Source organism: Pavona decussata, unplaced genomic scaffold (assembly GCF_977016875.1).
Source record: "Pavona decussata unplaced genomic scaffold, jaPavDecu1.1 SCAFFOLD_39, whole genome shotgun sequence".
In the NCBI taxonomy this organism is placed as follows: Eukaryota; Metazoa; Cnidaria; class Anthozoa; order Scleractinia; family Agariciidae; genus Pavona; species Pavona decussata.
This window is the reverse complement of record NW_028145461.1, coordinates 922,666-949,206: the sequence shown is the minus strand read 5'-3', so window position 1 is coordinate 949,206 and position 26,541 is coordinate 922,666. Positions and strand designations below refer to the sequence as shown.

Sequence of the window (26,541 nt, the reverse complement as noted above, 5' to 3'; positions counted from 1 at the left end):
CAAACACATGTTTATAGCTTCGGCGGCTCCCCAAAAAAGCGATTTGAAACCTGACACTTCCGGTTCAATTTTCCCCACCCCGCCCAGGCAAAGTCAAATTTCCCACCCCCGAGAAGGCCTTACCCGTCAAATTCCCCACTCCCCGGGCACAGAAAATAGTCAAATGCCCGGGGTTTACCCGGGGGGGATGTTGAAGTTTCGATTTGATCGGCGCATTATATTCATGCGTAGCGCGCTCAGTTTTGGTACATGGTTATATTCTGTGTGTAGCGCGCTAATGTTTTGGTTCATGGATTAAAGAACGAGTTATATTCATGCGTAGCGCGCTTTTTTCGGGTCATGGATTAAATAACGAGTTATATTCATGTGTAGCGCGCTAGTTTTGGTTCATGGATTAAAGAAGGAGGTATATTCATGTGTAGTGTGCTTGTTTCTGTTTATAGATTAATGAACGAGTACCGGTAATATTCATGCGTAGCACGCTTGTTTCTAGCCTCCCACGCACTACACAATGGTACGACGTCTGCGTGGGAGGCTAGCTTGTTTCGGTTCATTGATTAAAGAACTAGTTGTATTCATGCGTATCTCGCTTGTTTTGGTTTATGGATTAAAAAACGAGTTATATTCATGCGTAGCGCGCTTCTTTCGGTTCATGGATTAAGGAACGAGTTATATTCTGTGTGGAGTGCTTGTTTCAGTTCATGGATTAGAGAACGAGTTAGGGAGTGTTCACTATTTATGGGGAGGGGGGGCTGGCAAATGGGGAAACGGAACGCTTGGAACTTTTTGTACCCCCCTCAATGATGAAGGATAACTTTTTTTGCCCCCCCCCCCCCCAGCTAGAATATGTAAACGCTTTTGACCCATCCCCCCACCCCCCAATGATGCATTTATTATCAGACCATACTCTCATCCTCCACTTAGTGCTTTACTCGCCTGCTTTTTGCTTGCTCCACTAGCAGTAGAAGAAACTATTACGTATGTTAATGTACAGGTTGAAGTGATACAGAGTGTAATCACTAGTCTGGAAAATACCACAAGGCAGCTAAAGAGGGTGTTTGTGCAACTGGCAGACACTAAAAAAAGTGGAGTGAGTAGGAGGCGGAAAGAGGCCAAGAGAAAGGCAAAACAGAGGAAAGAAAAGAGAAAAAGACTGTGCCAAGCTGCAGTTGTGGAGTCCTTGACTGGGCAAAGTGCAGAAGAAGTTATATTGCCACTGTCAGATGACATGATCTGCCTGCAAAACACTGACAGCCTTCACCCAACCGTTCTAGTGAAAGGCCTAGATCAACTTATTTCTGAGGGCGGCCTATCTGTTGGTGCAGCCAGTGAAATCCAAACATATCTAACTAGCAAATCCATTGAATGGAACCCATTTGCTGTGTAAACTATTGGTGTGAGATTATGATTTGATTTACTGTGGTATAAGTACATTAAATGTCATGCGGTTCTGGAAGAATTTAAATAAAAAAAACCCAAAACTAATGATATCAACCTTCAAACTTTTTTGTCCCCCCCCCCCTCTTTCCCAGATCCAGAGCAAAACCTTTCTGACCCCCCCCCCCCCTAAATAGGGGAGTAAACTTTGCTTGCCCCCCCCCCCTCCCATTTGCCAGCCCCCCCTCCCCATAAATAATGAACACTCCCTTATATTCATGCGTAGCGCACTTTTTTCGGTTCTTGGACTAAAGAACGAGGTATATTTCATGTGTAGCGCGCTTGTTTTGGCTTATGGATTAAAGAACGAGGTATATTCATGTGCAGCGCGCTTGTTTTGGCTCATCGATTAAAGAACGAGGTATCTTCATGTGTAGCGCGCTTGTTTTGGCTCATCGTGCATTAAAGAACGAGATATATTGATGTGTAGCATGCTTGTTTCGGCTCGTGGATTTAGGAACGAAATAGAATCATGTGTAGTGCACTTGTTTCATGTTGTTTCGGCTCATACATTAAATAACGAGGTATTTTGCTTATATATCAAGGAAGATTCAAGTCATGACGTTTGTCTTGAGATCCAGATTCCAATGGTGATTCAATCGACTGACTACTTTTCCATTTGTACCAATGGTACCAATGGTACCAATCGACCATTCGTTTTGGCATGGCTTACAAGTCAGTTAATGAGATGCAGTTTACAAATGGTATACCGATCGACTGAGAAGCTTACCATTTGTTCCACTGGTACGAATCGTAACCAATCGACTGACTACTTTTCCATTTGTACCAATGGTACCAATGGTACCAATCGACCATTCGTTTTCGCACGGCTTCCAAGTGTTAATGAGATGCATTTCACCAATGGAATTCCGATCGAATGAGGAGCTTACCATTCGTTCCAATGGTACGAATCGTAAGGCGTCTTTGACAAATCGTAATCTTTTACCAATGGTACGATTGGTGAGGGTGTTTTGACGATTCGTATTCGTTTGTGTATATTGGACACGAGTGAAATCTTGGTTCCGCCTTTTTTCATAAATTTTCTTGCTACGTGTTAACAACCTCGTAACTCTAATTAAAAGTACAGTACGTGTTGGTACAACAGATCTGGTACAATAGGTGTTTCCGTTCAGTAATTACTTATGGATTAAAAGTCATTAAGGGTAAAATTCAACTGGTACAAATTCAACCTGAAACACGGCGGAGTTACACCAAAAATTACCAAAAAAGAATAAGCAAGTTATTTCCAGTCAAGTTCCGGCAGCAAGATAACTGAAAGTAAAACTAAGGAAACCCTTGTTGACAAAGCATAAACGATCTATTGTTACTTCTCAAAAACCAATTTGGCTGTAACTATTCAATGGTACGGTTTCCGAGGAAACACTTCAAAACAAGACTTTTGCTTCACATTGAATTGATACCAGAAGAAAACAACTTTTGATCAGCATAACTAAAATTATGTCTACAACAAACAATTGCGTTGAAAGAAATGACTAACACGATTTCAACTGTTTCACTTGTAAAACACAACTAAGGATAATCTAAACAGTTCCAGGAAGTCCGGCTAAGAAGGCAAAGCGTCTCTTGTCGGTGACTTACACTACACAATTCATTTTAATTCCCTTAATCAAATACAAGTACAACTGAAATAACTACAAACTAAAATCACTGTTATTCAATATTTCAATATTTGAGAGTAATTATTAGCAACGAAATACCGTTTAATGATTAAAGTATCCGAATAAGGACCAAATTTACGTTGAAACAACGTTGAAACTTTTACTTCGAAAAGAGTCATTTTCCCACGCTTAGTTCAAGCAACTCCTGTTGCGTAAAAAAAATAAAGGAGAGAATTTAACACAAAGGTGTCACATTGGCGTGGTAATTACTGAAATATTGCGGCTATGTCCTTACAGATTACAGTTAAAGCATGCGTAGCTTGACGTGTTCCCACCCAGAACATAAATAACCGCTCTTGTATGTGGCAGGAGGGAAAAGGTGCTTTTCACTCCTGCGAAATACCGCTCGGTGGTGGTAAATATGCCAAAAAAATAACACACAAAATGGACTATGTACATTTGAGTTAGCGAATTCGTGAGGCCTCCCAATCTGCGTGAATTCGTGCCCAACTGAAACCTGGGGGGAAAACAAGAGTCATTTTTTGTTAGCTTGACTCTGGAACTTTCTTTAGCAAAACTTATAGCCCATAGGAATATTTCTGTTGCACATGTCAGTAATCTACAGTGGTAACTCTTATCGGCATATAACGACAAACCGAAAGTAGCCCAACTTTAAGCCCAATTTTCTTGGATGCCCACTTTTGAAGTAACAAAATTCCAACAATAAAGTCGTAAAGTGTAGCCCTAACTATATGAAAATCAAGACGAAAATACTAAGGTTGAGCCTTTTTCACTTAATAGTTGAGCTTAGAAGATACTGATAAAGCCAGTTCCGGTCTCAAAAGCATGCTCAACACAAATGTGCCAGTAAATACAAAATGACCCTGCATTATCTAAGGTTATTGCAGATTAATTAGTTTTCAAGGCCACCAACTAACATTTGCAAGCAAGGTCTGTTTTAAGCCATTCTTTAAACAAACGTTACCACATTGCTTATGGCACGAAACCATAAATTCTACTATTCTGGACACTTAAAAAGAAACTCGCTTTCAGTTGCGATAGGTATCACACGCTAATAAGCAACTCTAATATTCAACAGCCGCCATTACACAATGCGACGTTAGCACGCTCAGTTGACTTCCTGTGACGCCACACTGACCGTTTGCGGACGTCTCGGGAAACCAACTTCCGCTTAGACGTTGTCTAAAAATAAATTAAATGAAATTCACATGTCCCAGCTAACGCCCCTAGTTTTTGTCCCCTTATTTTCTCTTACTAAGGTTCACTGTCTCTGTTGTCGTTTTCACGCATGTAACATGTAACAGAGGGGAGTCAGAAGAAGCGGGCCAACAAACCCACCAGTCCTAAGATGAAGGAAACCCAGGCCAGAGAATTGTCGAACGTGATTCTTCCAATTTTAAAACAACACCTCCTCTTCTCAGCGTAGTAGATAAACGCTGTGATGTGACGACGCTTTCTGAATGGATGACCTTCATTCCAGTCAACAGATGTGCTGCAGTTAATTTTCTCAAAGACACCTTTAAAGGAATAGAAATGGAATGCCAAACAAAAATTAATGAAATTGGGTCACTGCTTTCAGGCTAAAGGCACAAAACTTGAAGGGTGAGCAAAAGGCCTATCCGAAAAGTTTGAGTGGGGCGGCATCACGATACCATGTTATTGGCTCAGGCCTTTGTGGTGTAGGTTAGAGCTCTTTTAAGAGCTCTAGTATTTTAAAGAATACTTTGATAAATTAAAACGTAATCAAATCAGTCTTTGACATAAAATTGCACTACCTGCATATAGTTGCGATTTAACTTTATATATGGTCAAAAACGTTTTTACTAACCTGTGCAAAAATTTGTAATTTTAGCAGCAAAATAACATGGAAGAAGAAATAAATAAAGGCGAACCAATGAACTCGAAATGAAGAAGGCCATGATAAACTTTGGAGTGGAGTGCAATTCTTTGAATATACAGATGACATAAAAAATGACGTCTGCTCCGTAAGTGAACCAATGTAGCACGAACCACCAACTGTAAGCTGACACTCAGTATTGAAAACCATCGTGCACAGGTCTTCGTGAATTCTGATGATGTCATCAAGGGTGCCATTTTGAATGTCCCGGATGTGCCTGTATGCGTCTTGTGAAAAGGTGCCTAGGATATATAAATAAAATAATCAACTGGCAAAAGGAAATGATCAGTAACAGTAAATAAGTAAATAAATAAATAAATAAATAAATAAATAAATAAATAAATAAATAAATAGCGCGTGGAAGAAACTCAGTACTCTAACAACCAAGCTGCCAGGATGTTATTAAAAATTGTGCGTCAAGTTAACGAACCACTTTCATGATTAGCAAAAAATCAGTTTGATAATTTTTTCAAACACGCTGAGGCTCCTGAAAAAGAGTCTAGGGGAAAAGCTCAAGGTAAAGGGTGTGAAGGATGAACAAGTACATTAAACCAACGAAACCAATTTATTCCGAACAGTCCCAGTACACTTTATAACTGAAGGACAGAGTGAGAGAAGAGGTTCGCAGACAGGAAAATATATATATATATATATATATATATATATATATTTAGCCAAGCCTAAAGGCGGAGCTCCAATTTTTTTCATAGCAATTATAGAAATCTGCTTAGCGTATGAACGTAATAGCCTTACCAGTACCTCATTCTTTCTCCAGTTATGATATATATTTAGTACATATGCAGCAAACTGCTCATCAATAATAACAATAACAATGGAATGCAGAGGAGCATAGGAGGCAATTGTCTCCCTTGCTACACAGAGGGCAAAAATTTACTTACTACTGATTGGACGAGCGGCGAAAATACTCGCTCCTCTTTGGCTAAGGACGCCAGTTCTACATTTCGTTAGTTTCTTCTTTCTTCATTGCCTTCATTTTGTGTCCAAAAACAACAAGTTCTTTCAAGTTCTTTGGGGGTTCGACTGTTTAAGCCGGTTTGTTTTTACCACAAATACATGGAAATCAAGTGTTGCAGCTAGAAAGGAAATGCCTAAACGTTAAGTTTTCGTGTCTTTTACAAGAAACAGCAAAAGATGATGAATGGGTTGTCAACCTTTTAGGGGAATGGTAAGCTGGTAGGTTTCTTCAGCATGGGACCTAGGGTTCTATTGTATGCCCACCTGTCTCAGGGGGAATTTGTAAAAATAAAAATTAAAAAATATCGAAAGAAAATCGAAAACATTCCATGAATGAAGTCAAGAAATTGACATGTTGTAGGTAATATATAAACAAGGAATCTGTCCAAGCGTCAGGTCTGTGCAATATTCCGTACTCGAGACGCCATGTTCGTGTCCCTCTGAGAGGCACCAACAAGGCGGCCGGAAAAAGGAAAAAAAAAACATCTGGAGTTCACTTTTGTCAGAAAACAGGTTTGTTTTCCCTTGTGAATTTTCGAATGCTTAGATAAATATTTCTCCATGAGCTTTAATTGTTTAGAATGCTGAAAATCACCCGAAGAGTCATTTTTAAGATACGGAACAGCTCTGTCACGGCTGTCCTCCTGATGTCAAGCATGATGAAAACTCAGAGATTGAAGCTGTTCTATTTTCAAAAGGAAGCACAACATTGAGCTAAGAAATTTTGAAAAGACACTTTTTTTTTATTATAGGTAATCTTTCCTTGAATTCTAGAATTTGGCGACGCCACGTGAAAACCAAGAGTTATGGTTTTCTATTTGCCGATGCCGGACAGAATGATGGTGAAACTCATTGCATCTCAGTATCAGCTCGGTTAACTTCTCAAAAATTATCTACTTAGTTATTAATTAATTAAATCCCTATAAGCAACAATTTTGGTCACGTTTCCACCAATTCATTATTTTAATGATTAAAATTGCTACCGGCATTTTCCCAGTCCCTTGGTTCTTCATTATCTTACTTCGATCGTATAAGCTCTGTCAGCTTTTCAAAAATTATGAAATATAATGAGTTGAGGTGATTAGCTTAAACCCGATAGACGACGATTTGCGTCATTCAACTCTCTTTTGACTCGCCACGCAATCTTTCCTCACCAACGTTTTAACACAGGGTGCCCACACAAACTGTGTGACCGTTTGTATTTTGAATTTATAAGGGAAATGTATGGGGATGTTGAAAATCCTCGTATTATCGTACTATATTGCGATAAATATTCTCATTTAACATCAAAATAAACGTATTTTAACCTTAAATGTTGTGTGTTGTTGTTCTTGAGGTTGAAGACGGCGATTTTAGCGATTGAACTAGACTCGAGTGAACGTTCAACGCCGAACCTTTCAAATCGCTAAAATCGCCGTCTTCAACCTCAAGAACAACAACACACAACATTTAAGGTTAAAATACGTTTATTTTGATGTTAAATGAGAATATCTATTGCAATATAGTTCAACATTCCCATACATTTCCTCTATAAATTCAAAATACAAACGGTCACACAGTTTGTGTGGGTTCCCTGTGGATTTAATACGAACCAAGGATGGGGAGGAAACATTTCGTGACCAGCCCAAAAAGCGCCTGTGAGGTAGGGTACGGATTTGGTGGCGTTCACGAATTCGCTATCGTTGTGTTCATTTCAAATCCCCAATATGACGATCACATTTTCCTAGTTCCTTGGTGATTCGTGATTTCACTTATTTTGGGGTTCCACTCTGTATAGCCCGCTCAGTCACATGCAGTTAACATTCATTACGCGCCCCGGAAAGCGTGAAGGCATTCTGGCTTACCCAGGGCAAACGAACTGACAGCAAACACGTGACAAGAGGTAATCGCTGCCCATTGTGCGAAATGCTGAGCTCCTACTCCAGCAAGGTACATGAAAAATTCCACATTTGTATAGCTGTTATAACTAATGGGCACACTCCATACCAAAATGTAAAATTCGGCTGCCGAATATGAAAACAATGCTGTAACGAGAACAAAAGCAAGAAACAACCAGCCTACGTTGTTTTTTATATCAAGGTCGTTCATCAATATTTCGGAGGGAGCCACCATTGCCGAGTTCTTTCCTTTGGCCACGTAGAAACAGCCAATAAAAAAAGCGTAAGAAATGAGAGCGGCGACAGAACTAATCGTATAAACAGCGTTCTCAGTTGCCAATCCATGAGTAATATTTGCAAGATTTCTTGTATTCCAGTAGAAGCCGCCATAGCCTATCTCGACGTAAAAATAAAAGACAGCTTGAAAAACGCAAATAACGCAGACTAAAACACGAGGAACATAGTTCCAAGCCTGATGTCCCCACAATCCAAGAGAACAGAACCAAACTTTAAAAACAGCGAGCACGATCCCATTGCATTTGTCTGTTTCGTGCTCTTCTCGACCAAGCCGGAAGCTGAGATATGTTGGTTGTTCTTCGTTATTTTCTTCAGGGACCGCTTGCTGTTGATCCAATAGGACCGATACTTCATCTTCCATGTTAGGTTGACAAATTGCCACCAATCAATAACTGACTTATTTCAGACGCGCGCTCAGCGTCGTGGTAGCAAATCAATACCCTGTGAATGTAGCCAGTCGGAAAGCTTTCGGTTTCGATCACTCGGTGTACAGGAGTTTACTCACGCTAGCACGAGACAAACTCGAGCCCGAGTCAAGTGCGAGTCACGAGCCAATTTCGGGTCAGGGTCCAACTGTTATTTTCTCTTTTTTTGCCCTTCTTCTTATGTCATCTGGTTGTTATTCTCTTTCATATAATCATGTGCTACTGGTAAACGGAAAAAAAATAAGTTTCAGGTTCAGTGCAACATTTTGCGTTTATATCGATCGCTAAAGCCATTACGGAGCCATTAAGTGCCACGCAACTACACTTTTAATTTCAAATCTCCTCCGAAGTTTTGCTCGCGTTCTGACTTTTTTCCCGACTTTTTTCCCGACTATTTTGCCGACTTTTTTCTCGACTTTTTTCGGAAAGCCGCTGACCCCTACCTACCTGGTTAGTGCTGTCGACTTTGTGAATTTGGCGGATTAATATCGTTGTTAAATCGAGATTATTCTCTTCAGTGAAACGACAATATATTTTTGTATTTCTTCAGACGTTCGCTCGCAAAATGGCCAACGTTTTTGTCGTACGGAGTTAAAAAAGTGTTGCCAGGCCAACGCGACTCCTGCAGTTCGCAAATAAATTTGTAAGAAAGCCTTCAACGGTACCTTAGCTCTGCTTAATGATGTTTATGATATTTATCTTGATTATGGAGGGAACAACGGAGGATTTCTTAATGATCATTGTGAGCCGTAAGGAGACGTTTTTCATATGCCATTGGGTATGCTAGCTGAAGAAAGATCCTTGGATTTCGTAACTCGTGATTTCATGCTTATCTGCAGTGAGATTGCAGGATGTTCGTTTATCAAGTATATGAGAGTCTAATAGATCCACGCCTTTACAAAGTTGATCATTGTTGTCTCTCGCTTTCGAGAGCTTTGGCCTCTTGCAGTTTTTTCAGCTCTGTTGCTTCGCGACTGAAAGGCAAGTGATTGTGGGTAAGCTCGCATCCGGTAGATATTAAAAACTAAGACAGTCTAGTCGGTAACTGTCATGCGAGTTTCTAGGATGCTTCAGCGATTTCTTCTGACAAGCGTTTAGTGTTGTTTCATAATGCTTGTCTTTCAGTCTAAAAATCTATTTGCGAACTGCAGGATTCGCGTTGGCCCGGCAACACTTTTTAACTCTGTACGACAAAAAACGTTGGCCATTTTGGCGAACCTCTGAAGAAATACAAAAATATAATGTCGTCTCACTGAAGAGAATAAGTTTAAGAACGATATTAATCCTCAAATTTCTGCAAGGCTGATCGGCATGATACTGAGCTGATCGTCAGGATAGAGACCAAACCGAGAATAAACAGAATGCGGCAACCGTGGACAGCTGTTTCGAGCTGGTTGGCTGTCGTCAGCACGGTGTAGCACAGCAAAAAGTAGAACACCAACGCGAGTCGAGTGGTCTACCAAATACACGTGGTAGCCGATTTCGGATGGGCCCAAATTCAGACATCCGTCCACGTCATAGCGCGTGACTACGAACAATAAACAAAAGAACTGAAATATCATGTCGCTGTCGCAATAAGTTAAATGAGAAAAGCAAAACTTTCCTTCACAGGTACTATTAATCCGCCTTATCCACATAGTCAACAGCACTAACCAGGTAGGTAGTGGTAAGCGGCCTTCCGAGAAAAGTCGAGAAAAAAGTTGAGAAAAACGTTCGGGAAAAAAGTCTGAAAAAAGTCGAAAAAAAAGTCAGAACGCAGGCAAAACTTCATCCTCGAAGACCTGGGGGCAGATAGTTGGGTCAAAAGGAAGTCGAAGCGCTTTTGACCCAACTATCTGCCCCTGGGCCTCCAAGGATGGCAAAACGTCGGAGGAGATTTGAAATTAAAAGTGTAATTTCATGGCACTTAATGAACTCCGTACATTGCCGCTGCATATGACTCGCTGCTGTTGTTGAAAGATATACCACATTCGTTCGGTTCATAAATTTCTTAGGAAGATTAAGACCTGTAGCTGCATACGCCTGAAGAAGAGTTCCCATTCCCACAACTGAGAAAACGGACGGTGATGAAGTACTACCCGTCTGACTCAAACGATTTTTTTTTTTTTGCGTCCACAGGGGACCCAGGACAACATAGGATAGAATCTTTACCCTTCGCGGGCAAATGTAGACGGTCACGGGAATTTTTAATGGCTTTCACAAGGCATAGTGACGAAGCTTTAGTCACCAACAACATTGGACAAACCCTTTCAGGGAAATCATTGATGGCGAGAATGAACGAGTACTGCGGTTAATTTGCTACTGAACTATGAATTCTCGCGATCGCGTTGACAATAATACCTCGTTCATGTTTTTGCTTAGAACATCAGTTGGCATATCATTACGAAAGCAAGAATCACAATGATGATGAATGAATTCGTATATATCGCACATATCACCAAGTCTCATGGCGGTTTACATTTCTATGGGGTGAGATATGACTTCAGCATGTGAAGGCGCCTCTGGCAGCCGCTATCGGTCCATATTAGATCTCACCCACCGACCCGCTTAACCCAGGACCACAACACCGGGAACTGCGTCCCATACTCTTGCGAACAGTGTGTGGGTTCTTTAACGTCCCACAAAGTAATCATTAACAAGGGTTGTGAGACGGGACCTACGATTTATCGTCCTTATCCGAGAAGACTAGAAAGGTTAACCATTTGCAGATGTCATTACAAAGGCAGCACTTTCTCCTCAGTTAATTTAAAGATCCTGAGTGTTGGTCCGGCCAGGGTTTGAACCCGCGACCTCCCGGTGCTCTACCAACTGAGCCATCCGTTTACCTTTGATAAAGACAAAAAAGAAGCATAAGGAAAAAGACGAAAAAGAAAACAGAACTGAAACGGAACCTGACTCGGGCTCGGACTTGACTCGTACAACGAGCAAACTCGGTGCACAGAAATTCCCCTGGAATTCCGACTGTTCCGGTTTTCCAAGAATTGAACTCTCATAATGTCTTTTGCGGGGATCAAGGGGTACTTTGATTGTTCGGCGAAAAGCTGGTTTGTATGACCGCTGATAATGATTTTTAATAAGGAGTTTTCCTGGCAATGTATGCAAGTACGTAAAGTGATTTCACTCGGATTTTATGTTTGTTATCCTCGGAGACCCTGAGGAGCAGTTAGTACGGGAGGAAAGAACTTTCATAGGCGAAAGTTTACAACTAGAGCGAGAGAGCGTAAAAGCAGGGCATGGAAATGCTTCTGGAACTGGTTCGTTAAGAGTAAGTACCAAGGGGCTCTCCTGTTCAAGATTGTTGTAAACTTTCGCCCATAGAAATTCCTTCCTCTCGACTAGCTGCCCCTGGGGTAGCCTGGAATTCAGGCTCACCCTGGGGATCCGAGGATGAATGTGTACCAAAATACGCTGATATCTCCGAACAAGAAAAAACAACAACAAAAACAACAACAACAACAACAAAAAAAAAAACAATAATAATCCAAGATATGAAATACCCAAACAATACTCAGTCACGGTTTTAATTACTCGGTCCCGAAATTCCGATCTTTTCCGGCTTTCTAAAAGAATTGAGCCTCCAGAGCATGCGCGATGAAGCTCCCCACAGCCACGATCCCTTTAACCAACGCCACGATCGATCCGTCAACAGTTTTTCAAATCGATGCGATACGTGTGCGATATTTACAGATATTTGGATTTATTTTCGACAATGATAGTGGATACACTGACAAGACACTACTGTCTATCATTTTGTTGCACACCAAACGGTTGTCATTGATGTCATTATGTTGTATCACTCTGTTGTACTGCACGTCTCTTGTGTACCACTGAATCGTGTTTGATAGATTAAAATGTTGGGCTGTTCAACAATTCTTGCTTTAACAGGACTTAATAAAAAAAAATGGAACATTTGGTGATAACATGTGACAACTTGGCTTTGAACCGGTGACCAATTTTGAATCTTGACAAATCGCTTGTTGTTGGCTTTAATAAAGAAAGGCTCTTATCAGTAAACGCGCGCATGCCGATGTTTATCAGATCATATAATCAGATGATACAATGAATAAAATGCTTGAGGATTAAGGGGAAGGGAAAATACTTTTAATATGGATAATGGGCTTTTTACTCTTTCACTCAACACTCTCCGCCAAGGTATCCTTTTCCGAGGGGTAGGTCAAGCTTTTTTTTTGCTAATGTTTTCTGATGCGAACAGAATATTTGTTAAGTCTCGTGAGTAACATCCCGTGTACACGATGACGAATTGAAAATACGCCATTCTGCACGGCCTCAGTAAGATTTACACCCCGGGGGGGTACTCCCCGGAATTCTTGGTGGGGGTGTGCCGCCCGGGTCTTCAAATCCCGACCCTATTTCAGACCTAAACATGCCATTTTCCACACCCGTTTTCAGACCTGACCTCTAAAATTCATACCCGTTTTCAGACCTGATAACTATGCATCAGTGCCGAACGGAAGTTGACGCAAGGAGTAAAAGTAAGCTGGTATGACATAGTTTATCTATTTCTTTTTCTCGCTATCAGTTAGTCGTTCCAGTTACGTACTGAGAAGAAAAATATGTTTGTAAGCTTTCGTAAATGTTCCCCGCCCCAAAAACCCGACCCGATTTCAGACCGTAATTGTCAAAATCTATACCCTATTTCAGACCAAAACGGCTCAAAAACCATACCCTATAGGGCGGCACATACCTATATACCTTATAACGGGGAGTACCCCCCCGGGATTTACACGTGATGACTGATCGGGTGGTACTGACATGTTTTGTCAGTTGTCTTGATTGAAAATTTTGCATTACACAGTTTGTTTCGTCTTTGTTAAAATGTTAAAGAAAATACGGAATATATTCCCGGAAAAGAACAAACCAAACCGCACTAGCTGAAAAATAATTAATAACTTTTATTTCAGTGACAAAGCGAGCAGCAAAGCCACCCTGTAGAGTCGTTCACCCATATTTATCATCCTGATATTACTTTAATCTATTGCTCTCGATTATACTTGAATGAAATTTCAAAGAAAGGTAGTCATCATTCGCCTGCGCTGCTGCAATTAAGTGTATATACATTATCAATCAGTAGAGCAACGCTAATAATAATAGTAATAATAATAATAATAATAATAATAATAATAATAATAATAATAATAATAAACGAATATTTAAACAGGATAAACCCATCAGTACAAACAGTACTGTTATCAAAGGGGTCCTGTAAAAACTAAAAATGTAAAGTGTGCAAGCAGAAAATACAGCGGTAAAAAGCGATACTATAAAAAATTACAAATAAAAATGTTCGTTGACTTTTTGCCTAAATAAGTCTCTGGAGTTAAGTTTACGGATCTCTAACGCTAAACTATTGTAAATAATAGCACCTAAAAAATAGAAACTTTGCCGACCAAGTTTCATCTTCGGAAGTTCAACTGATGAAAATCTGTTCCTAGTGTTAAAATTGTGTTTTGTCCTTGTAAAATAATTTTTAAAAGGCATACATACATTACCAAGTAAGCAGTCAAAAACATACATACAGACTTTCCGTTTCATATAACTGTCAGTTGATGGAATACGAATCATGTACATATTTTCCAGCCCAAAAGTTATGATGTTCAGGCCTCAACGTTCGATGTTACAAATTTGTCGCTTGCGCGTATTTGAGTAGCTAAGTGTGGCTAAATTAGCAGCTAAATTACAGTAAGTAAACACGGGCAGGATCATGGCCCTGTGAATACTTTCAGCAGCAACACAGGTAATGGAAGAACGAATTTTCCGCAGTAAATTAACTCTTCCAGCCGCTTTCTTGCAGGTTTTGTTAAAGTGCGTTTCAAAATTTAATGTAGGATCTAAATGAACACCCAGCTAGCAGCTTAGGTTCGATTACCAGCCGCTGTTCGGAAAAATGAGCTCCGAGGGAGCGGAGGAAATCAAGCCTGTACCAGAAGAACAACATCCAGCGATCCAAGGTATCATCCCCAGCAATACAAGAGGCCGGAATAATGAAAATACTTCTTACTCCCGCGCGACTGCTTGCGATCAACGTTATCTTTTTTTATTTCCTGCCGATTCTAGTTAGTTGTGGCTCTTATCGGCATATAACGACAAACCGGAAATAACCCAACTTTAAGCCCAATTATCTTTGACGCCCACTATTGAAGTAACAAAATTCCAACAAAGTCGTAAAGTGTAGCCTTTTTCAGTTTACAGCTAAGCTTAGAAGATACTGTACGGTCTCAAAAGGATACTCAACACAAATGTGCCAGTAAATACAAAATGAGCTAGCATTATCTAAGGTTATGGCAGATTAATTAGTTTTCAAGGCCACCAACTAACATTTGCATTCAAGCAAGGTCTGTTTTAAGCTATTCTTAAAACAAACGCTACCACATTTCTCAGTTAGGGCACGAAACCATAAATTCTACTATTCTGGACACTTTAAAAAAAACCTCACTTTCAGTTGCGATAGGTGTCATACTCTAATAAGCAAATCTAATATTCAACAGCCGCCATCACACATTTTACAATAACTGTCCAAATTCCCGCGCGCTGATTGGCGCGTAGCTATTGTCTATAAGAGTACAGACAATGAAATTGACGTCAGATGTAACGCGTGCGCTTTGTCAACGAAAAAATAGCCAATTCCGCTCGTATTTTTTTCCATGTTATTGTAAAAAACAAATCGACAGAAGTTTTCTATGGTCTATACTCTTATAGACCATAAAATGACGCCATAAAATGTCCAAAACTTGGCAGTGAAACCACTCGCCTGCGGCTCGTGGTTCCACTTGAGTTTTGAACATTTTTTGTCGTCATTTTATGGTCTATAAGAGTATAGACCATAGAAAACTTCCGTCGATTTGTTAAATGCAACGTTAGCACGCTCAGTTAGGGGTATCAAATGGATGCTCGAGCATGCGAGCAGTGTGTTTTTTTTTGCGAGCACGAGCAGCTGTCAAAATTTTCTTGCGAGCAGCGAGCACTTTAGAAAATACAGATGGCGAGCAGCGAGCACTTTAGAAAAATACAAATGGCGAGCAGCGAGCTCTTCGAATACTTCGTGAATTTACCGCTAGCCGGAATCTCTCTTTTATTACTAGGATTAACGAAATCTCTAACAATCGAGCACATGTTAACGAGAATGCGAGCATGCGAGCAGTTGCAAAAATTTTACGAGCGCGAGCAAGCGGGCACTCGTGTAATTTTTGCGAGCAATTCGAGCAAAGGCCAAATTTTGCGAGCACTTTTAAATTGAATGGGACCATTCAATACCCCTACAGCTGACTTCCTGTGACGCCACCCTGACCGTTTGCGGACGTCTCGGGAAACCAACTTCCGCTTAGACGTTGTCTAAAAATAAATGAAATGAAATTACTCTATTTCCCCTTATTTTCTCTTGCTACGGCTTACTGCCTCTGTTGTCGTTTTCACGCATGTAACATGTAACATAGGGGAGTCAGAAAAAGAGGGCCAAAAAACCCACCAGTCCAAAGACGAAGGAAAGCCAGGCCAGACAATTGTCGAAAGTGATTCTTCCAATTTTAAAACCGCACCTCCTCTTCTCAGCGTAGGAGACAAACGTTGTGATGTGACGACGTTCTCTGAATGGATGACCTTCATTCCAGTCAAAAGATGTGCTGCAGTTAATTTTCTCAAAGATACCTTTAAAAGAAAAGAAGTGAAATGCTAAACAAAAATAAATGAAACTAGGTGACTGCTTTCAGTTTAAAGGAACAAAACTTGAAGGGTTAGATGGTACTTAAAGTGTGTCCATCTGGTGGTTGATTAAGTGTGAGCAAAAAGCCTATCCGAAAAATTTAAGTGGGGCGGCATCACGATATTATGTTAAGGATTGGAAAAACTTTTGAATGGAGAGGTCCACACAACGCAGGAATTAAACTTGCTGGTAATTTTGCCGGATATCTCTTGTGAAAGACCTCGTGCCAGGCGTCACTTGAACGTGAAAATACAAAAGTGAATGCAAGGCTGGCACTACGGCAAAGGACAGATTTATTAGTGGCCAATATTTCGACTAATAGAATTAGTCTTCCTCAGGGCCAGAGCTATACTGAAGAAAAATATAAGACAGCGTACTCCTAATTATCAGATAACAAAAATATAAAAGTGTATAATCAAAGGTTCAGCGTTCGTTTTTCCTGTTAATGCCTTCTGGAGATAACGTCTTCCCTCTATAAATTAGAAAAACCTCGCGTGCCTTACGGCGGGAAGCACTGTCGGTAGGTTGCAGTTCGAGAGGGATGAGTCGCATGTCTGCAGAAGAGTGACCTGGTGAGTTGAAGTGTGTAGGAACTGCTGCTGTAGAGTTGGCGTGATGCGGGTTGTTTGTCGCTTGTCTGTGTTCTGTGAACCTTTCACGGATCGTGCGTTTGGTTTCCCCTATATACTGTTTTTTACATTTTTTACATTCGATCATATGACAACACAAATGACAACACAAATCAACTTGGTTTTCTCCAACTGCTCCTTTTAGAAGAAGAGTGCATAAAGAAACTCACAAGCCTAAACAAAACTAAAGTTGACCTGCACTTCCAGTTACGTGGCTTTTGTGAACGTGAAACATTTTCCTGTCTAATGAACATTGTTTCTGAGATAGTGTCTCATTTACAATCCACACTCAATGTTAAGTACCTGACCAAAATAGGAAGAGACTCCTCGTCAAACGCCAATGACGCAATGGTACATAATCCCACTGATTTCCCCTTTTACATCGAAGAAGATTTTTTATATCGAAGACGATATCTTATCAACAAGACACAGACACAAACACTGAGCGAACAAATCAAGCTGATTGTAATAGTCCCGACCGTAGAACGCTGAAAAATCAACAACTTCCCACTAACTCAGCAACACAAAACAACCAAGAAGATAGCGCAAGAAATAAACGTAGAAAAACACGCAGAGTTCGCCGATCTAATTCTTTTTCTATAAATAAAACACCAATTCGCCTTGACACATCCACCGTTATTAACCTCTCAAACGTCACAATGACTGACGATGAAATACTTCTTTTATCAAGAGGTCCAACCTTTTGTCCGACCCCTAGACACATCGACTGGGCTCAAGTTAAAGCTGACATCAATGATTTTTCAAGAAGTCTGCGATTGAAAGAGTATTTCTACAACGAAGATAAGACACAAGAATTAACACCTAATCCATTCCGCCTTAAACGTACTTGGTGTCCTCCGTCAGACCGTGATCGAATTCTCAACATCTATATAGACACCCTAGAAACAGACATTACATGAGCGCCAAACCAACACGCATCCGTGACAACTTAACCCGCAGAGAACGTCAAACCCTTAAATTAACTACAACGACGAACGGACATCATCATCAAACCTGCAGACAAAGGATCTGGTACTGTGGTGATGGACAGACAAGACTATGTAATCGAATGCTACCGACAATTAAACAATCAACATTTCTACAAGAAAGTCAATGAAGATCCTACCGAAGGTATCAACAAAAGGGTACGTTTCTACCTCAAAAGGCTTCTTTCTGAGGGCCTTATAGACAAAGAAACTCACAACTACTTAACCCCTCAAGATCCCAAAGCTGGTCGTTTTTATATCCTACCTAAAATCCACAAAGCTGGAAATCCATGTCGACCCATTGTCTCAGCAAATGGCCGGGCATCCTACTGAAAAAATATCGGAATTCGTTAGTTTCCATCTTAATCCTTTGGTGCAGTCACTCCCATCTTACGTAAAGAACACCACTCACCTGTTGAACAAACTTAAAGATATCGACGTCCTCCCCAGCAATGCCATACTTGTTACCCTTGATGTGTCCTCTCTATACACGAACATCCTTGAACGAAGAAATCAACGCATGTAGTATAGCTCTTGGCCAACGGACTGATAAATTCGTCCCTATGGAATCTATCTGCGACCTTCTAAGAATGACTCTGACTATGAACAACTTTGTCTTCAACGACGAACATTTTATACAACAACATGGTACGGCCATGGGGACCAGAATGGCATCTGCTTACGCAAACCTGTTTATGGGGGAATTTGAGAGAAAAGCACTAAAGGATTACGCTGATCAACCGTTTCTCTGGCTCCAGTACTTAGATGACATTCTGATGGTTTGGACACACGGAAAAGCTAGACAACTTCATCACACACCTCAATAACATCCACCCTACTATTAAGTTCACTAGTGAACGATCTACAACTTCTATTCCTTTCCTAGGGGAGAGGAACTGGCAATTAAATTTCTTTTCTCCCTATTTTTCTCCCTCTTCCTAATTTTTTTCGGCCGTTTCTCCCCCCTCCCTGATTTTTCACCTTTCTCCCTGATAAGTCTTTTAGGAGGCTTATTTTATTTGCTACTTCACCGCAGTGCCTCGTTTCCACATGTCTTAAAATAAGGAAAACATACGAAACACGTTTGTCATGTCGTTATATCTCATTCTTCTCATACTACCTTTCGGTTTTGTCACGTAAGTTTGAAGCTTTGATGTTTACAACATTTATTTTGACTACTGTGTAAAGATGGTAAAATAATGATTACAGGCCAAACACGGCTCCTATTGGTCGAGATAGGAAGAATATGACCTTCAAAGCTAATTTGCTCTTATGAGTACGTCTTTCAAAGATCTCCCTTTTCTGTACGAAAGTAGGGAAGGGTCTTTGTAGATCTCTCTTAGCAGAGGCTGATTTTCTATGAAGTGCCATTTACTCACCTGAATTGTTTTTAGATTAGGCACAGAAGGGCGATATTCTGTAACAAACGGCAAAATGTTTTAGCGCCTTTTTTGTCTGTTTTGTAGGGCTGACATCCTTTCGGTGAAAATGACTTCTGAGAGAGTTTTATCTGTAAGGTTATCGGGGTAACCTCTGTAGCGTAATCTCTGTTCGAATAGAGTAATATTTTCTTCAAATGTTCTTTTTGAATAGTTTGTTCTGAGAAGTCTTAATGCTTCGCCTTTGACAAAGCCTGAAAACTTCAGATTCGCTAAAACCGACGCCAAACAAAGAAGTCACAAAAGCACGGAAATCAGACAGATCAGTGCGTCACCGCTTGGTTAAGGCTGGGTACGGTGAAGAAATGATGACCTCACAAGACTCACAAGGGGAGGGCAAGAAATTGTTGAGACTACATGCGAGAACTCTTACATACACTTTAACTTGCAGTTGAGTAAGGGAGTCAGTAAGGTCCTTGAATTAATAACTACTGAGGCCTTAAACATTCATGCCACATTTTTTCAAAGAAGATTCTACGTCCTCCCTTTTTATTCTGGTTCTCCCGTCTACCTATTTTTTTGCTTCCTTTCTCCCTCCTCCCTATCTTTTTTGGGCGTCTCTCCCTCCTCCCTAAACCGTTCCTCTCCCCTCTTTCCCGGACGTTAATATTCAAATCGAAAATGGCAAAATCGAAACCGATCTCTATTGCAAGCCTACAGACAAACATCAGTATTTACTCCGCCCCTCAAGTCATCCTTATAAAAAAAAAAAGCCATCCCTTACAGCCAAGAGAGGATTGTTACAGCCTAGCTCTCCGTTTACTCCGGATTTGCTCCAAAGACGAATTCTTCGAACATCGATCAGCAGAATTGCTCTCATATTTAACAAAACGAGGCTATAAAGACCGTTTTGTGAAAGAACAAATCTTAAGAGCCAAACAGATACCCAGAAGTGAGACATTACAGGAACATAATCATGTTAGAGATAAATCCAACACCCCAGTCCCCTTCACGATCAGTTACAACCCAGTACTACCAAAGATTCAAGAAATACTTCACAAGAAACAACCTATTCTCAACTCCACAGATCGCCTTCAAAAAATATTCAAAGATAAACCATTCATCGCTTACCGTCGTTCACCAAACCTTCGCGACCTTTTGGTTCGAGCAAAACTAAAGAACACTAACACGACACCAAAGCTCACCCCTGGCACTTTCCGCTGGAACTCCACTCATGGATATCTCACCTGCCCTTACATTTACAATGCAAGAACTTCGTACACGTTTAGCAACACCGGCGAAACAAGACAAATAAAACAACACATAACCTGTAATTCTACTAACCTTACATATGTGATCGAATGTAAAAAATGTAAAAAACAGTATATAGGGGAAACCAAAGGCACGATCCGTGAAAGGTTCACAGAACACAGACAAGCAACAAACAACCCGTATCACGCCAACTCTACAGCAGCAGTCCCTACACACTTCAACTCACCAGGTCACTCTTCTGCGGACATGCGACTCATCCCTCTCGAACTACAACCCACCAACAATGCCGCCTACCGTAAGGCACGCGAGGCTTTTCTAATTTATAGAGGGTAAACGTTTTCTCCAGAAGGCATTATCAGGAAAAACGAACGCTGAACCTTTGATTATACACTTTTATATTTTTGTTATCTGATATTTACGAGTACGCTGTCTTCATGTCGTGTATTATCCAATCATTTTTTTCCATGTATTTTTTCAAACTTTAATTTAAGGAGCCGTTACTATATTTTCCTTCAGTATAGCTCTGGCCCTGAGGAAGACTAATTCTATTAGTCGAAATATTGGCCACTAATAAATCTGCCCTTTGCCGTAATGCCAGCCTTGCATTCACTTTTCTATTTTAAGGATTGGCTCAGGCCTTTGTGGTGTAGGCGTATAGGTTAGAGCTCTTAAAATACTTTGATAAATTAAAACGTCATCAAAGTAGTATTTGACATAAAATTGTGCTACCTACATATACTTGCGATTTAACTTTGTATATGGTCAAAATCGTCTTTACTAACCTGTGCAAGAGTTTGTAATTTTAGCAGCAAAATAACATGGAAGAAGAATTAAATAAAGGTAAATCAATGAATACGGAATGACGAAGTCCATGATAAACTTTGGAGTGGAGCGCAATTCTTTGGATGTGAAGATAAAAAATAAAATGATTTCTGCTCCGTAAGTGAACCAATGTAGCACGAACCACCAACTGTAGGCTGACACGGTATTGAAAACCACCGTGCACAGGTCCTCATGAATTCTGATGATGTCATCAAGGGCGCCATTTTGAATGTCCCGGATGTGCCTGTACGCGTCTTGTAAAAAGGCGCCTAGGATATATAAATAAAATAATCAACTACCAGAAGGAACTGATCAGCAACTGTAAATAAGTTAATAAGTAAATAGATAAATAGCCTGTGAAACTCAACCAAACAGCCAAGCTGCCAGGATATTATTAAAAATTGTCAGCGTCAAGTTAACGAACCACTTTCACGAGCCTTCTTATTTCTCCCCTATTTCTCAGTCTAGATATGGTGAGCTATGCTGATTAGTAAAAAATCAGTTTGATGAATTTTTCAAACACACTGACGCTGTCTGAAAAAGATTCTAGGGAAAACGATAAAGGCTTACTGTTTGTCGACATTTCAAAGGCGTTTGACTCTCTGAACCACAAAGGCAAACTCGAGCATTTAGGACTGTCTGAAAGATCTTTAGGATGATTCAGATCATATCTTGCCGATAGAAAGCAGAGTGTGTTGATAAATGGAGAATTATCAGAGTCCTACACCATCGCACTTGGCGTCCCAAAAGGAAGCATTTTGGGCCCCTTGCTATTTAATGTATATATTAATAGCTTGCCAAATGCTGTTAAAAAGACTCGGATGATTTTGTATGCAGATGATGCTGTCCTCCTTTGCGACGCATCAACACGTCAAGAACTTGAAACAGCTTTGGAGCGTGAATTCACAGAAATAAGTACTTGGTACTGTGATAACAGGTTGACTATGAATGCCAAGAAGACCAAACTTATGCTGGTAGGCAGTAAAAGAATGCTGTCCTTATTTGAAGACTTTGAGTTGCAACCAAATGGTACACAAATCGATCGTGTGCAGTCATTCAAATATCTGGGAGTAACAACGGATGCAAAATGGAGCTTGAAGCCACATATCAGCAATTTGCTAAAGAAACTAGGTCATCGCCTTTCTATGTTTAATCGCATATTTCATATGTTTGACAATAGAACTCACATGGCCTTCTACAATGGTTTAGTTCTGCCACATCTTGACTATGCTGACGCAGTGTGGGGAGAAATGAAAAAAATGCAAAGTTTCCAAAACAAATTTGCAAGGAAAATTAAATTAGGCAAGATGTCTTCTTCAGAAGCCTTGAAATCCCTGAATTGGCTCCCTCTGGCTGGGAGACGCTTCTCTCATCGATGTATCGCCGTAGAAAATGCAATCAAAGGAAACATTCCGCAACATTTTGAGAGTTTTAAATCGACATTAAGAAGTTCACATGGGTACAACACTAGGAATGGCTACTTACCAAGATTACCGAAACCTAAAACGGAATGCGGAAAGAGAGTATCGTACTGCCAATCTGTTAATAACTGGATGTCTCTCCCAGCAATTTTAAGGAAACCAATGCCATGTACAATTCTTAAGAAAGACATTACAAAGCTTTTAATGGATAAATATTTCTAGATAAACGCTTTATTGTTCAAAGTTTTTTTTTTTCTTTTTAGATTTTAAAATTTTTACTTTAATGGAGGACCTCCCTGAAAACCACATTTTTGCGTGACGGGCGCTTCCTCTTTAAAAAGTTATTAATTATTTATAATTAATAAGGATGAACAAGTACAGTAAACCAACGAAACCTCGTGCACACTAGTACTGAATTTATTCCGAACACTCCCAGTACACTTTATAACCGAAGGACAGCGTGAGAGAGAGGTTGGCTAGGGAAAACAAAGACAGGAAAACTTATATAAACATATCGCAAAGAAATAACGTAAACCGGGAATTAACAGTCTCTTCACGCAATCTTTTCTCGTTGGGGACAAGAGATTACGTGACGAGCTGAAGGAGCGTTTGCGAGGGAGGTTACGATTTTGGTAGCGTTTCCACGAATTCTTTATTGTTGTGTTCATAATAAACCCTCAATATGACGACCACAATTTCCTAGTTCGTTGGCGCTTCGTTATTTGACTTATTTTGGGGTCCCACTCTGTATGGCCCGCTCAGTTACATGCAATTAAGATTCATTACGCGTCCTTGGGAAGCATGAAATGGCTTACCTAGGGCAAGCGAACTGACAGCAAACACGTGACAAGAGGTAATCGCTGCCCATTGTGCCAAATACTGAGCTCCTACTCCAGCAAGGTACATAAAAGATTCCACATTTGTATTGCTAGTGGACACGTTCGATGTCATCATGTAAAAAGTAGCTGCCGAATATAAAAACACTGCTGTAATGAGAACAAAAGCGAGAAACAACCAGCGTACGTTGTTTTTTATATCAAGGTCGTTCATCAATGTTTCAGAGGGATCCACCATTGCCGAGTTCTTTCCTTTGGCCACGTAGAAACAGCCAATAAAAAAGAGATATGAAATGAGAACGGCGATAGAACTAATCGTATAAAAAGCGTTCCAAGTTTCCGGTTCATGAATAGTTGTAAGGTTTCCCTTGTCTGTTGAATTCCGCATTGAATTCTGAACGCAATTGTAGAAGCCGGCGCCACAGCCTATCTCGACGTAAAGATAAAAGACAGCTTGAGAAACACAAATAACGCAGACTAAGACACGAGGAACATAGTTCCAAGCCTGATGTCCCCATAATCCAAGAGAACAGAACCAAACTTTAAAAAAAGCGAGCACGATCCCATTGCATTTATCAGTTTGGTGCTCTCCTCGACCAAGCCGGAAGCTGAGATATGTTGGTTGTTCTTCGTTATTTTCTTCTTGGGTCTCTTGCTGTTGATCCAGTAGGACCGGTAGTTCATCTTCCATGTTAGGTTGACAAATTGCAACCAATCAATAACTGACTTAGTTCAGACGCGCGCTCAGTGTCGTGGTAGCAAGTCAATACCCTGTGAATGTAGCCAGTCGAAAAGCTTTACTTTCGGTTTCGATCACTCGGTGCACAGGCGTTTACTCACGGCACAGGCAGCCCAAGCTCATGTTACGAAATAAACGTGACTGGTAGCGGTCAGTGCCGGGCGTATTGTGTTACATTTGAATTTATATAGGTTTATATGGGAAACCAACGGCTTTGTTTAAAACCGTAGAAATTTAAACGATTTCGCAATAAAATTGACTTACCTTGACTCGTTGTTGTATTCTTTGTTGCTTGTCTGTTTTTCAAGTCGATTGGAAGCGATTTCGGGGAGTTATCGTTCAAATTTCTACGGTTTTAAACAAAGCCGTTGGTTTCCCATATAAATCTAAAGTATATAAATTCAAATGTAATACAATACGCCCGGTACTGATCGCTACCAGTCACGTTTATTTCGTAACATGAGCTTGGGGCGCCTGTGCTTACTGTAGCACGAGACAAACTCGAGCCCGAGTCAAGTGCGAGTCACGAGCCAATTTCGAGTCAGGGTCCAACTGTTATCTTGCTGTTTTTTCCCCCTTCTTCTTATGTCTTCTGGTTGTTATTCTCTTTTATATAATCATGTGCTAGTGGTAAACGGAAAAAATAACTTAGGTTCAGTGCAACATTTTGCGTTTATATCGATCGCTAAAGCCATTACGGAGCCATTAAGTGCCACGAAATTACACTTTTAATTTCAAATCTCCTCCGAAGTTTTTTCCGCGTTCTGACTTTTTTCTCGACTTTTTTCCTACGTCCTCATTTTCTTCCTGACTTTTTTCCCGACTATTTTGCCGACTTTTTTTTCGACTTTTTTTGCCGACTTCAGGCTTTTTTCTCGACTTTTTTTGGAAGGCCGCTGACCCCTACCTACCTGGTTAGTGCTGTTGACTGAATATGGCAGATTAATACCGTTGTTAAATCGAGATTATTCTCTAAAGGGAGACGACATTATAGTTTTGTATTTCTTCAAAGGTTTGCCAAAATGGCCAACGTTTTTGTCGTACAGAGTTAAAAAGTGTTGCCGGGCCAACGCGACTCTTGCAGTTCACAAATAAATTTGTAATAAAGCCTTCAACGGTACCTTAGCTCTGCTAGTGACGTCAGTTTTCTTGATTATGAAGGGAAAAACTCAAATATACTGAATGGAAGATTTCTTAATGATCATTGTGAGAAGTTAGGAGAAGTTTTTCATATGTCATTGGGCCGCTAGCTCGATCTGTGGCATTTGTTTAGGTTTACCGGCTCGCCGAATTAACTCAGTGCAAGATATCAGACAGCGCATAGGGACCGGTCATTATTTATCGCCTGGGGGGGGGGGGGGGGGGGGTCGGAGTATTTTTGTTGCCACATCGGAGCATTTACCTGATCCCCTCGTAGAGTATCTAGTTTTTTAAAGATCCCCCCTTATTGGTAGTGGAAAGTTTCATGGTCCCCCCCCCCCCACTTTTCTCCCAGCCACTGCCAAATAACTTTTTGAATATGCAAGTGATATCTTTAATAGTGGTACTTACGTCTCATGGACCTTGAACAACAACGGTAGATATTTGCTTGTCAGATACGAACTGAATTGTCGCGGAAGTGCCAATCTCAGGCTGTTCATCCAAATCCACGAAAACATAGTCATCGTCGCTCTCTGCCTCTTCACTTTCGGATTCTTCATCCTCGGATTCCACGTCATCTTCATCACTCGACAGTTCTTCTGTTATCACAGTCTCTTTATTCTGTCGGTAATAGTGACATCGAATGGCCTTAACTTTGTCAAGTTTCCGACCCACAGTCGTCAAACCATGCTTGATGAGATACAGGTCTAGTTCTCTTTATACCCGCAACTTTTCAACTTTGCCACCCTCGATGAGGTTATCCCATTGAAAGTCCTTGTACGTTCGTTCGGCCTCTTGCCTTCTTCGCTCCTCAGCTGCTCTTGTTCTCATGTCCTTTCGGATCTCAATAGCCTTCAAATGATTAACATATGCAATGACGTGCTTCTCTTCCACATTATATTTTGAGCACAAGCTCTTCATGGTATCCTGATCGTTTCTGATACTGTCAGAATGTTCCTCGTACAGATATTTAATACATTTTCTTGGAAGGTAATCATCTGGTGTCCTGCCTGTCGATTCCGTCTGATAGATATCCATGAAATGTCCAGGAT

The 26,541-nt window shown here is 40.5% G+C and overlaps 1 protein-coding gene, 1 long non-coding RNA gene and 1 pseudogene across 3 annotated transcripts in view; 1 reads left to right on the top strand and 2 right to left on the bottom strand.

The window, feature by feature from the left end:
- LOC146483355 (uncharacterized) overlaps positions 1-26,541 on the top strand; it is a 142,302-nt gene that overhangs the window by 102,964 nt on the left and 12,797 nt on the right. The window lies entirely within an intron of this gene.
- Positions 4,322-9,116, bottom strand: LOC146483358 (uncharacterized; annotated as a pseudogene). The gene is made up of 3 exons (XR_014863884.1): positions 7,794-9,116; positions 4,906-5,216; positions 4,322-4,594 (listed from the first exon to the last, which is right to left on the bottom strand). The product of XR_014863884.1 is annotated as an uncharacterized LOC146483358 (transcript).
- Positions 15,938-24,415, bottom strand: LOC146483357 (uncharacterized). Its single transcript, XM_085106102.1, has 3 exons — positions 23,590-24,415; positions 21,314-21,622; positions 15,938-16,210 (listed from the first exon to the last, which is right to left on the bottom strand). The coding sequence occupies exons 1-3, from the start codon at positions 24,299-24,301 to the stop codon at positions 16,005-16,007; spliced, it is 1,227 nt and encodes a 408-aa protein (XP_084962228.1). The 5' UTR covers positions 24,302-24,415; the 3' UTR covers positions 15,938-16,004.